The following is an 11,509-nucleotide window of genomic DNA, read 5'->3' as shown; positions in this document are numbered from 1 at the left end:
TAAGGTTACCCAGCACATTGAGGTCAGATCCAGATCCAGAAACTAATCGTTATTGCCTATCTGGCATCCAAGGAGGCATTGGGGGAAAAAAGAAAAAAAACTTGTCCCAGGAGAGCCACACCTTCCCATTTTCCTCGGAACTGAAACGAGGTGCAGCGGCGGTGCAACCACCTAAGACTGCAGCAACTCCCGGCCGCCCGCGTGCCTCCTGCGCAGGCGCAGCTCGCGCCCCGGCGCTCTGGGGTGGGCGCGTGACAGCCGTGCGCTCCACCCCGCCCCCAACGCCGTCCCAGTGCGCACGCCCGGCCTGCGCACCACGCGCCCGTGCGCGCGCACGCCGCTCACACTCCGGCGGCGGAGGGCGCGCGCCCTGGAAAATTCCACACCCGAGTCGGCTCCACCCTGTGCGCCTGCTCCCGGGTCCCAGGCTCTCCGCTCTCAGTCCCCTACCCAGAAGGCTTTGCGCGGATAAGATGGCTGCCCCCATGCCGCGGGGGCTGTCTTGCCTATCCAGGGCTTTAGGATGGTGGAACCGACAGGTGGGTAGGGAGGGGGCTGACAGGGCTCTAGGGGCCGGAGAAGGAGGACAGAGTAGAGGAAATACTCCCTTCGCAGCTGTCCTCGGTGAGCTTGGAGGATGCGAGTCCCACCAAGTCGAGGGGAGAGTTTAAGGGAGATGGAACCCAGCTACTGAGCTAAAGGGCTGGGTAGCGAAAGTCTCGGTAGGACCATGAAGGGGAGCAAGTTCTCGGGTATTAACGTTCTCCAGTGTGGTCGGGTTTGTTTGGCGATGAGGGTTTAAAGGGGAAAGACGTAATGGTTTGGAAGGTGAGCTCGCTTCCCCTTGATTCTCTAAGCGTCCCTAAATGGAACAGTATCTGGCCCTGTCCCTGCCCGAGCAAACCTCATGGTCACAGAGGAAAGAGAGCTGGCCTTTAAAGAGCTTATTAATCAGTTGGGAGCTATAATGACTGGAATTGACAGTGAGGATGCCAATAGGATGAGCAGAATGTAATCTTAGTAAACAAACAAACAAAAAATAGAGGAGATGGTCTGTGATGTGTTGGCTACCATGTGAGGCCAACAAGAAACTCAACAGTGTAGCAAATAATGCCAGACAGACGTTTCTTATGCTTTAATAATAGCATTCTGCTCATTTCAGCATCAGGTCGGTGTTTAATCCCCTTCAGACTGAAATTCTTTGAAAGCAGAAGCCTTGCTTTAGGGGCGGGGGCAATGTTAAAATATGTACACAGATAATAATTTAATAAAAAAAGTAAATAAATAAAAAAGCCTTGCTTTAATCAGTCTGTATCCCTTGGAGTTGGCATAGCCCTGCACTATGGAGACATCTAAAGGGAAGCTTTTAGTAAATTTTGAGGCGTTAGTAAAAGTTGCTTACTAGCTTCTAGTAAGAAATGCCCATAAATATTAAAGTAGTAATGTATCTACTCCCCCTCCCGCATATGTGGCTTTATAATTGTTCCTAAGTCATTCTTTGTATATTCCCTTTCTACCATTGTTTAGAGTTTGTTCAAGATAGTAGTTTTTTCCAAGTTTATCTATATCCTATCCTTTCCTACCTTCCAGCCAGTCCTGGTGACTCAGTCCATAGCTGTAGTTCCAGTGAGAACTAAAACACGTTTCACACCTCCTCCTTATGAACCTAAATACAAATCACAAAAGGAGTTTATAGAACGTTCCCGGAAAGCAGGAATCGTCATTCCTCCAGAACGTTTGGAGCGTCCCATACATCTGGCCTGTACAGGTGAGGCATGATATTTCTGGGGCCTTGACCCATTCCCCTTCTGTCAGAGATCATCTGGAAAGTAAAATGATTTGTACTATGATTGACACTAGTTAGTTAACCACAAAACCAGTGGATCAATAGAACCTCAACAATCATTTACTTTGTATGCATTGTATTTCATGAGGTCATCTTTGATCTTGTTTTTCCACTATTCCTAGAAGGCAAAGGTGAAATTTCCCCATTTTGTACAAGAAGAATCTGAAGCTCTGAGAGGAGACTTAAATTATTCTATTTTTTTCCTAATGTAACATGATTCCCTCTACATCAGTGTTTCCCAAAGTGTGGTACGCGTACCCCCAGGGGTACAGGAAGAGTTTGGTGGGGGTACGCGTTGCACCGAAGTTTGGTGGGGTTATGCACTGCACCGTGCTTAGCTGCGCCTAATTCTACATTCTCATGAGAACGGGGGGGTACTCAGCATTAAGAAAATTATAGAAGGGGTACACATATGTCAAAAGTTTGAGAAACACTGCCTACATGAAAGTCTAGTCCATTAATCTACTTTATTAAGGATTCCTCCTAATTTTATATGACTTCAAGATGACTTTTTCTTCGTCTTTCAATGCTTTCTTAGTTGTCTCCTTCTCTCATTTCAGGTGGTATCTTTGACCCCTATGTTCCTCCAGAGGGTGATGCTCGGGTATCAGCTCTTTCAAAGGAAGGACTGGCACAGAAAACTGAACGATTGAAGAAGAATGTGGCATCACAGTTGTCGTAGGTGTCTTAGACAACTGGGAGTTAATATTAGAATAAAATTCCTGGTTGCTACTTTATTCCAAAGAGATCATCCTGGATTAGTTGGTTGGATATAACTCTTATAACAACTTGACGTTATTTTCTTTCTCAGTAATAGAGTCCGTAGTTAATGTAGAATAGTATGGGCATTCTGATTCTTAGCATCTCAGCCTTTATTGGTTGTTTTTGTCACATCAATTAGGGAGTTGACTTTGAAGTTTGTAGGACTTTAAAAAAATATTTTTAATTACTTAAAAAAATTTTTTAATTGAATTCAGAGAGGAAATGTATTTTTATCGATTCCATACTGGCGGGGCAGTTTGTAAGACTTTTTTTTTTTTTTTATCACATATTTTGTTTTATTATTATTTAAAAAGATATATTTTTATTGATTTCAGAGAGGAAGGAAGAGGGAGGGGGAGAGTAACATTAATAGTGAGAGAGAATCATTGCTACCTCCTGCACATCCCATACTGGGGATTGAGCCCACAACCCCAGCATATTCCCTGACCAGGGATCAAACTGTGTTCTGGTTCATAGGTCAATGCTCAATCATTGAGCCATGCCGGCCAGGTCTGAGTCTTTTTATAAAATATTTTTATTGATTGATTTGAGAGAGAGAGAGAAACATCAATTTGTTGTTCTACTTATTTGTGTATTCATTGGTTAATACATATATATGCACTGACCAGGGATTGAATTTGCAAGCTTGGTGTATTCTACTGGGGATCTAGCCCACAAACCTGACTGGGAATCAAACCATGACCTGGTTCATAGGTCAATGCTCAACAATTGAGCTACATCCGCCAGGCTCATTCTGACTCTTAAGCCTTTCTATGACATCCTGGAAAAATCCAGGATGTTTTCTTTCTTAGTGCTTATAGGATGTTTTCTTTGATGCCAGAGTTATGAAATTTTACTATAGGAATCCTTGATTTTTCTTTAGGATGGTTAATTAAAATGAAAGTTAGAAGGTTGAATTCATAGGACTGGACACATTTAAAAAACAATTAATGAATAAGTAGATAGACATTAATGGAGGTTAATATAAGCTGTGAGTAATAGAATTGAACGAAGTCTTTAAAAATGATTCTCATGCTTAACTTTACAGCATACGGAGGATAAGAGACTATGATGCTAATTTTAAAATAAAGGACTTCCCTGAAAAAGCTAAGGATATCTTCATTGAAGCTCACCTTTGTCTAAATAAGTAAGTGAACTCCCTGTCCTATACCCATTATGGTCTCATAGCCAGCAGTACTAAACCATGGCATCACTTGCTCTGGTCTCTGCAATCCACCAGGCTGACCAAAATGTGCAACCCCAAAATTTTGGAGGACAAGGTATCTACTATCCGCCCTGGCGCCAGCCATCCACTCCAGAAACACAGGCCACTATCCCCACAGTCATGATAGGGTGGAGGAAGGGGGGGGGGGGTAGATAGGTAGTTTGCACATATTGTTCTTCTACCTGAGATCATTAGCTTCTCCCCTCATCAGGCACTCCTCTGCTGGTTATAAGTGTCCAGTCAGAATCCAGAGTTCTGAAATAGTGGTTCTGGTAATTTTTTCTTAAGTTACCAGGTGTTTCAATGGAGGGACCCACCCCTAGAGCTTCCTACTCCATTATTTTGCTTGATATCTTGAGTCTGTTGTTTTCCCTGAGTAGATTCCAGGTCTCCGTTTGAAACGTTTAGTGTAAGCTCATCTTCATTGGAGAGGGTGTCTTCTGAGGAAATCCTAAACAACCTAAGTTATGAACAGGCTTCCAGAGAGGTTTTGTGTGTGTTTCTGCCAGATACCTCAGGGATATCATTGACTAGGTGTCAGTTTTTATGTTAATTTCTTAGCTTAGGAATTCTGTTTTTAAATATATATATTTTATTGAGTTTTCACATAGAGGAAGGGAGAGGATAGAGATTTAGAAACATTGATGAGAGAGAAACTTCAATCAGCTGCCCCCTGCACACTTCCTACTGGGGATGTGCCCAAAATCAAAGTACATGCCCTTGACCGGAATCAAACCTGCAACCCTTCATTCTGCAGACCGTTCTCTATCCACTGAGCCAAAGCAGCTAGGGCAGCTTAAGAATTCTTACACCATAAATTTCATATTCACATTTGCATAGAATGTGGGCTTAGAGCTTTAATTTTTCATTTTCTTTGTTTTTATTCTCTCTCCCTCCCTCCCCCCCATCACAGCCCTAGACAGAGAGAAGTTTTATCTCTCAGTTGGTGGGCTATTTTTCTCGTCTCCATTTTACTCTTATAGTCATAGCTTTATTCAGGGATTTCAGTTCCAACTCCCTGTTTTTTGAGGGCCCAAGGTTTTAGGAAGAGACCAGTTCCTAGTCTTCAGACCCAATTTCTGGATCCCTTTGTCATCTGATGTGCTATTGTAGCAGATTGTATTCTTTCCATCTGGTTTTCCTTCCCTCTTCCTTTCTGGCATCTAGGGATTTACCTATCTTTCTAGTGAACTAGGACAGTGCATTGAAAAGTGTGTGTGTGTGTGTGTGTGTGTGTGTGTATCTGTGCAACATTTCTAGATGCTTATAGTGGGTATAATTTTTGTTTTGTTTTTTTAGTGGGTGTAGTTTTACATTAGTTCAGTCCATTATGTTACCAGAAGCAGATGTCTTTATTTTTCAGTGTAAGTTCCATTGTAAAATAGTAAATGAACTCATAGAAAAGGGGATCTATTTCTACTGAGGATTTCTAGGTCAGTACAGAGAGGAGGAAGGGTTCATCAGAGGTGCCAGGCACAGTGGTTGAGGTAGCTCTCACCACAGTGCAGTCTAGTCTAGAGCCACAGCGGGAGAGATGAGTTGGCATCTTTTCTCTTAGAAATAGAGGTGGGCGGGAAGCAGCTAGAACTAATTCCTTCTCCATTCTGGGATGAGAGTCAAGAGTTTTTAAGGGGATAAGGACTTAAACTGCCCAGGAAGTATCAAACTGAGGGAAGGGCATGAATGTGTATATAAAGAAACTAATCTGTACTCTTAGGTTTATATGAAACTCCTCAGTAAGGAATCTTGCTAAAATCTTGTATGTACAAAGGCTGGGGTTTGCAGTTTTCTTTTACTGCACAGAATCAGCATGACTAGGACACTGTGGCAGTAACAGAGATGGGCGTGGGGGAGGGGAGCATGGCTCAGAAAAGGTCGATGATTATCTTTGCTAGGTTCAAAGATGACAGTGTAAGATTCAAGGCCCAGCCCTTGGTACTAATGATGTGTCTGCGGTGAGAAGAGGCGATGAGCTTTTGATTATTTATGTTGGGTTTTGTTCCCTGTTGCAGTTTAGAACAAAAGTCAGTCCCCATGTCAGGGTCTCTTGCCCATCTTAAGGATGTATATAATAATTTCAGAGAAATCTCTTTCTGCTCCTGAGATTTAGACCTAACTTTACTCAGCTATGGAGCTCAGGATTTTCTGGTGACTGTTCATCTTTGTGTCTCCAGGACTTAGCACATTACCTGGCTTATGGTAGGAGTAAAGAAAATACTTATAAAAGTGAATTGTTTTTCATTTTCAGGGTCATTTTTGACTTTCATACAGGGTATCATAAAAGTAGGAGTCACTGATATGTATCTCTTTTTTAGCTCAGACCATGACCGACTTCATGCCTTGGCAACTGAAAACTGTTTTCCGGTAGGTTCTCGGCCTTAGAATTGTGGGATGCTGAATGGGCATATTGTAGACATCACCTTTGGTTTCCTTAAGTAAGATCAGTTTTGAAAGTGCAGGAAGTTTCCAGCAAAAGCTGAAGCTCCATTGTTTTTGCCTGAATGATAATGACTTGATGTGGACTTTGGTAAGGGCCATGCAAATGAGGAAGGAGAAAGTCCCTCAACAAGCAGTACTGGAACCTTAGGTACGGATCTTGAGCTCAGGGTGTGGGCCACATTGGGCCAGCCCACACTTGCCCACGCTGTAATAAAGGACTTAACGAGCATTCACAAGGCTTCATTGTGTGGTAACAGGGGTGCTAGGTACTTTGGGAGACCCTCAAGGAGGGGAACTTTGTGATTCAAGAGTAAGAACTTCAGATTCTATCAGTTTGGCCTTATCTCCCCAGAGACAGGGGTAGCTAACCAAGTCTTAGCAGTGTAGCTTTTATATCCCTGCAAAATCCCACTCTTCTTTGCTAGAAAGGGGAGGGGGCAACATATATGCAGTCAGCAGCAATGCATGCAATAATTACCAGAATGTGAAAGTGTATGGGAGGTTGGGTGGTGAACACACAGCATAATATTCAAATGATGTATTCTAGAATTGACCACCTGAAACCTAAATCATTTTATTAATGAATGTCACCCCAATAAACTCAATAAAAAAGGGGAAAAATAAAGCTGTCAATTTGGAGTGTGGCTTTCATTGATTCAGAGAAGGGTCCTCAAGGAGGCAGGTTGGTCCGGAGTTGTGATTTAAATGAAAAGAGGGTTGTTGTGAGGTGGGCTTGAGCAGTAGTTCAGTGAAAACTTGGGATGGTTAAGAAGAAAGCATTTGGTGGGAAATGTTGCATGTTGGCTGTAACATTGTAAGAAGTGAGAGCAGGTGCGGAAGGAAGCACCAGCTTTCCTAAAGGGAGGGAAACACTCGGTGGAACTTGTTCTCTTCTGCCTTCAGGACATGGTCTGGGACATCCAATACAAGACCGTCCGCTGGAGCTTCGTAGAGTCGTTAGAGCCAGCCCAAGTGGTTCAGGTTCGCTGTTCGAGCATGGTGAACCAGGGCAATGTGTATGGCCAGATCACCGTCCGCATGCATACCCGCCAGGTAGGGTCGCCAGTCTGCGTTCCTCCCAGCTGCTCTCCTTCCCTCAGGTTGGGCACCTACCTCTGGAATGATGGCTCCAGCTGCCCAGGATTGTGGGCTCTAAGGAAAGGCTCACTGAGATCTTCCTTGCCCTTTCACTACGCCCTTCCCACTGCTGGAAGTTAGCTCTGCCAAGACAGATGCAAGGATATTTTCTCCAACCTTCCCAGGCTCAGCTTCCTCCCTCCTCTCCTCCCCAGTAACAATACTTCTAAAAACAAAGTGTCAGTAGTTGATCAGTTAATCTAGATTCAGAACCTGAGATAATTTTTCTACCCATTAAAATGTTTTGTTACGGTTGTTTTTAAAATGGTTGCATGCAAAAAAAACAAACAAAACAAAAAACAAACCAGACAGGACAATTCTGAGATTAACTGGCCAGACTTGGTTTCATCCTTGTAGACTTTGGCCATCTATGACCGGTTTGGCAGATTGATGTATGGACAGGAAGATGTGCCCAAGGATGTCCTCGAGTATGTTGTTTTTGAAAAGCACCTGACAAACCCCTATGGAAGCTGGAGAATGCACGGCAAGATTGTGCCTCCATGGGCGCCCCCTAAGCAGCCCATCCTCAAGGTAAGTCAGCCTGAAAAGAGCTAAAAGAGCTGAGGCCATCCTAGCGGTATCCTGTCAGTCCCGTTAGACTCCCCCTAGGGGAGAGAGGGGCTGATGCAGCACCAGGAAAGGGTTGGGCATGAGGGTGAGGGAGAATCTCCTGGGTGAGCCTTGGGCTTGGGTGATAGATAACTTGGCTTCCTGCTTTTCAGACGGTGATGATCCCTGGCCCCCAGCTGAACCCTGGAGAAGACTGTGAAGAGCCACAAGCAGAGGCCCAGAAGTCTCAGCTGGCCTGATGGCAAACATGACTCCTGGGGTGAAGTGTGGGCAATGAGACAACTGGGAGCTATGAAGACATCCACCTCCATCACGCTGTAGCAGGAACTATCTTTGTTCTCTCCTGCTCTGCTTCGGTCACTACAGCAGTCTCATCCTCGATAACCACAGCTGATGGCCGGGCCCAGGTGGGTGGCTGTTATGCACAGCCCTGAACCCACTTCTTTTAAATTGTCTACATACCTCCTGGGTCCAGATGAAAGACACTATGTTTCAGAGAACGTCTGACACCAGTCTTTCCTGCAGCAGGGACTGACAGGAGCAAACTGGCAGAAATTTCTTTCTTACCACAGGACAGGGGTCAGAGTTTGAAATAAAACACTCTTGCAGTGTTGGATCAATTGTGGTTGGTTCTGTCCATATTCCCGGGTTCAGGCTAGTAGTAGACCAGCCTTCAGATGGCAGTAATGGAAAACAGGTTTAATGGTGAGTGATATGACTTCCAGGAAATCCAGCCTTGGGAAAAATAATTAGTGTTTATAAGAGATGGTATCTCATATAAGAGGATCTTTTCTCAGACGCTGACTCAGTGAATCAGCATTCGTATTTCACAGAAGAATGTAAATCCAAAGAAATCATTTCTCCCTCAGCCTTTGGATTGTGTTCTTAATTATCAGCTGTGCCCTGGCATGATCCCAGGAAGCGTGGGGGAAGTTTATACACTAGGGTAATCCATCTGTAAATCTTGGTTCCCTGACTTTGATCGCCTTTGAGAGTAGGTGATTATTTTCAGCCCAATGCAGGGAAAGCCAAGGTACCAGACTGTGGGCCTGTGTAGAGTGAAACAACCCAGCCCCTCCTCGTTCCTTAGCTCCAGCTGGACTGTCAGGAGGAGGAAGAGGGACTGCCCATGTGTCCTGTGTCATTGGAGGTTCAAGACGAGGGAAATCAGTCTGTACCCATCAGCAAGCTTGGCTTATAGTACTATTGCTTCATCAGCCCGGTGTGGCCTTCCCTGGAAAAACAGGACCTTAATTCTCATACTTTGTATTTTTCAAACCCAGAATTTTCTTTTAAGGAGTCTGTAAATTAGGGTAAGGATTAATCTGTTCTGACCTTGACCTGAGAGTAGAATCCAAATAAACTGGAATCAGTTGAGAATAATCTAACTCCTCAGTCCCTCTAAAGCAGGCGTCTTCAAACTACGGCCCACGGGCCACATGCGGCCCGCAGAGGAGTCTGATCCGGCCCGCCAGGTTTTTTGGGCAGTGAGCGCAGCCGAGGTGTTACAGTAGGAATTAGTAGTTCATATAGTCCGGCCCTCCAGCTCTCTGAGGGACCGTGATCTGGCCCCCACTTTAAAAAGTTTGAGGACGCCTGCAAAGCTACCATCTCAGCAAAGGAGCAAACCCACCATGCTTCACTGGGGAAGATGGTTGTTTCTGCACCAGCTGCTGAGTGCTGGCTGTGGAAACAAGATGTGTGTGCTTCAGGAAGAGGCAGCATTGATGGGTTAATCCAGAACAGTCACTCTCATCATGCTACTTAGTATCAACCTCTTCGGCTTAAAATGTACATCATTTTGCAGCCCATGGAAGGTTTGGTCAAATCCTATTTGTGTGATCCCCAGATTAAGGCAAAATGAGATGGGAAGTGCTTTGAGCAGGATCCACAGCCATGATGAATAAGGGGCGGTAATGCAGGTTGGGTAGGGAAGCGGAGAAACAAAGCACACTTACTGGGCAAATGATACATTGATTTATCTGAATATGTGAAAACTGTGCTTTAAATAAGCAAGCGGTTTCACCCCACTCCCCTCGATCTGTCTCCGGGGTCTCTAGATAATCCTAAACAGCAGCTAAGCAGTAGCTGCCACCAGGGAGCCAGAGGATAAGTGCAATTTTCATTTCCCCTTGGGATCAAATCCAGATGAGCGAATGGCCCAGATGTGAAGGATTGACTAGAAAGACCAGCTGACACCATCTGCAGTGCCTCCCGCAGAGCTTAGGTCCTGAAGGCTGCAGTGTGTTACCTTGGGCTTCAGAGCAGGCATTGTTTTTATTTCCTGTTCTTGTTTAAAAACATTGGGAAAAGAAAATCATAATGAATAAAGCTAGAACCAACTGCCAAGAAAAAGCATTCTTTATTTTTTTCTGTATGGTTTATTTCACAGCAGTGGGCATAGAGACAATATTTTTGTTCCCAGCTAGACCAGACCCAATGGGATTGTTCTGAGGTGCACGGTTAGCAAACTATGCATTGGTTCAGAAGCTGTGGGGTTAGCCAGCCAGAGCCCAGAGCAACAACACACATCAAATACTTGTGTGGATAGGAGGACAAGGGTATTTAGTCCCTGAAAACGTGGGTTACTCCATTCCTTTTCCTCCTTTATGGAAATGTAGCTACTTTTTCTGTGACTTGCTGATTCTGCCCAGAGTATTCTCATGCAGACTCATTTCTTCCCCATTGGGTATTTGGTCTTATTTTGCCTTCCCTCCTTGTGAATGGCATCAGTACCTGTTTAGTTAACAGGTGGGCATACTGCCATCTGTAGTGCCTCCGCCCAGTTCTGCCATGTTTAGCCTGCATGTTTCTATCCCCCACTCACCACTGCCAATCCTGGGACTTCTTTGACCAATGTTTTCTCTTTCCTCATTTCCCTCTGGTAGTATCATCTAATTCCAGCACTCTGTTATCTAGGATTGCTTAAGAAAGAGGAGCCTGAACTGACTTGAGAGAAGAGAGCTGAGCTAGGAACAAAAGAGCTCCCCAAGAAAGAAGGCTTTGTATTTGCACGATGCCCTTTCCCCAGCCCTCGGGCCTCTCACCTGCTCTGCAGCCCTCCTCTTTCTGGGGGCAGTTTATAGTGCTGGCTGCAAACAGGACCTCCTTTCTTTCTCAGGAAGGAGGCTGATGTGGGCCTCTTGTTACTGGGCAAGTGATTTGGAGTGGTTCTTGCATCAGAACCAGAGAGTCCCTCTGGCTCCAGTTGCATTGACAGCAGAGAGGGGTCGCTTTGATGGCAGCTCTGAAAGGCTAGGAGCGGGAGAATGAGCCAGTGAGATGAACTCTAGACGCAAAAGATGGGGCAGGAAGAAGGGGCCATCTGAAAGAGCTAAACTGGGAGACAGGGTGTCTAGAAGGGAGAACTTGACCTTGGCCTGCATGGGGCGGGCCTGGAGCGATTGCCTTTCCTTCTTTGCTCCGTCTCTGATACTGCTTTGGTTGGCAGATGACATGGATGTAAGATTGCCCAGTTGGCTCTGCTTCATTAGTAAACATGGCAGGTCTGAGGATCGGTTAAGCCGAAA

General features: G+C 45.0%; 1 protein-coding gene across 2 annotated transcripts; it reads left to right on the top strand.

Moving 5' to 3' along the window:
• Positions 1-364: 364 nt before the first annotated feature.
• On the top strand, positions 365-8,599 carry MRPL45 (mitochondrial ribosomal protein L45). Of its 2 annotated transcripts, XM_036407656.2 has the most exons (8): positions 378-539; positions 1,591-1,768; positions 2,407-2,524; positions 3,657-3,755; positions 6,149-6,197; positions 7,176-7,325; positions 7,767-7,940; positions 8,132-8,599. In XM_036407656.2, exons 1-8 carry the CDS (start codon positions 474-476, stop codon positions 8,216-8,218), a joined length of 921 nt encoding a protein of 306 aa, XP_036263549.1. In that variant the 5' UTR covers positions 378-473; the 3' UTR covers positions 8,219-8,599. The 2 variants fall into 2 exon arrangements, with proteins under 2 accessions (XP_045426786.1, XP_036263549.1); XM_045570830.1 differs by lacking the exon at positions 7,176-7,325 and having other exon boundaries at positions 365-539.
• Positions 8,600-11,509: the final 2,910 nt, after the last annotated feature.

The sequence above is a fragment of the Pipistrellus kuhlii genome, unplaced genomic scaffold (assembly GCF_014108245.1).
Source record: "Pipistrellus kuhlii isolate mPipKuh1 unplaced genomic scaffold, mPipKuh1.p scaffold_m20_p_37, whole genome shotgun sequence".
In the NCBI taxonomy this organism is placed as follows: Eukaryota; Metazoa; Chordata; class Mammalia; order Chiroptera; family Vespertilionidae; genus Pipistrellus; species Pipistrellus kuhlii.
The sequence above is the reverse complement of the archived record's forward strand: the minus strand, read 5'-3'. Positions and strand labels throughout refer to the sequence as shown.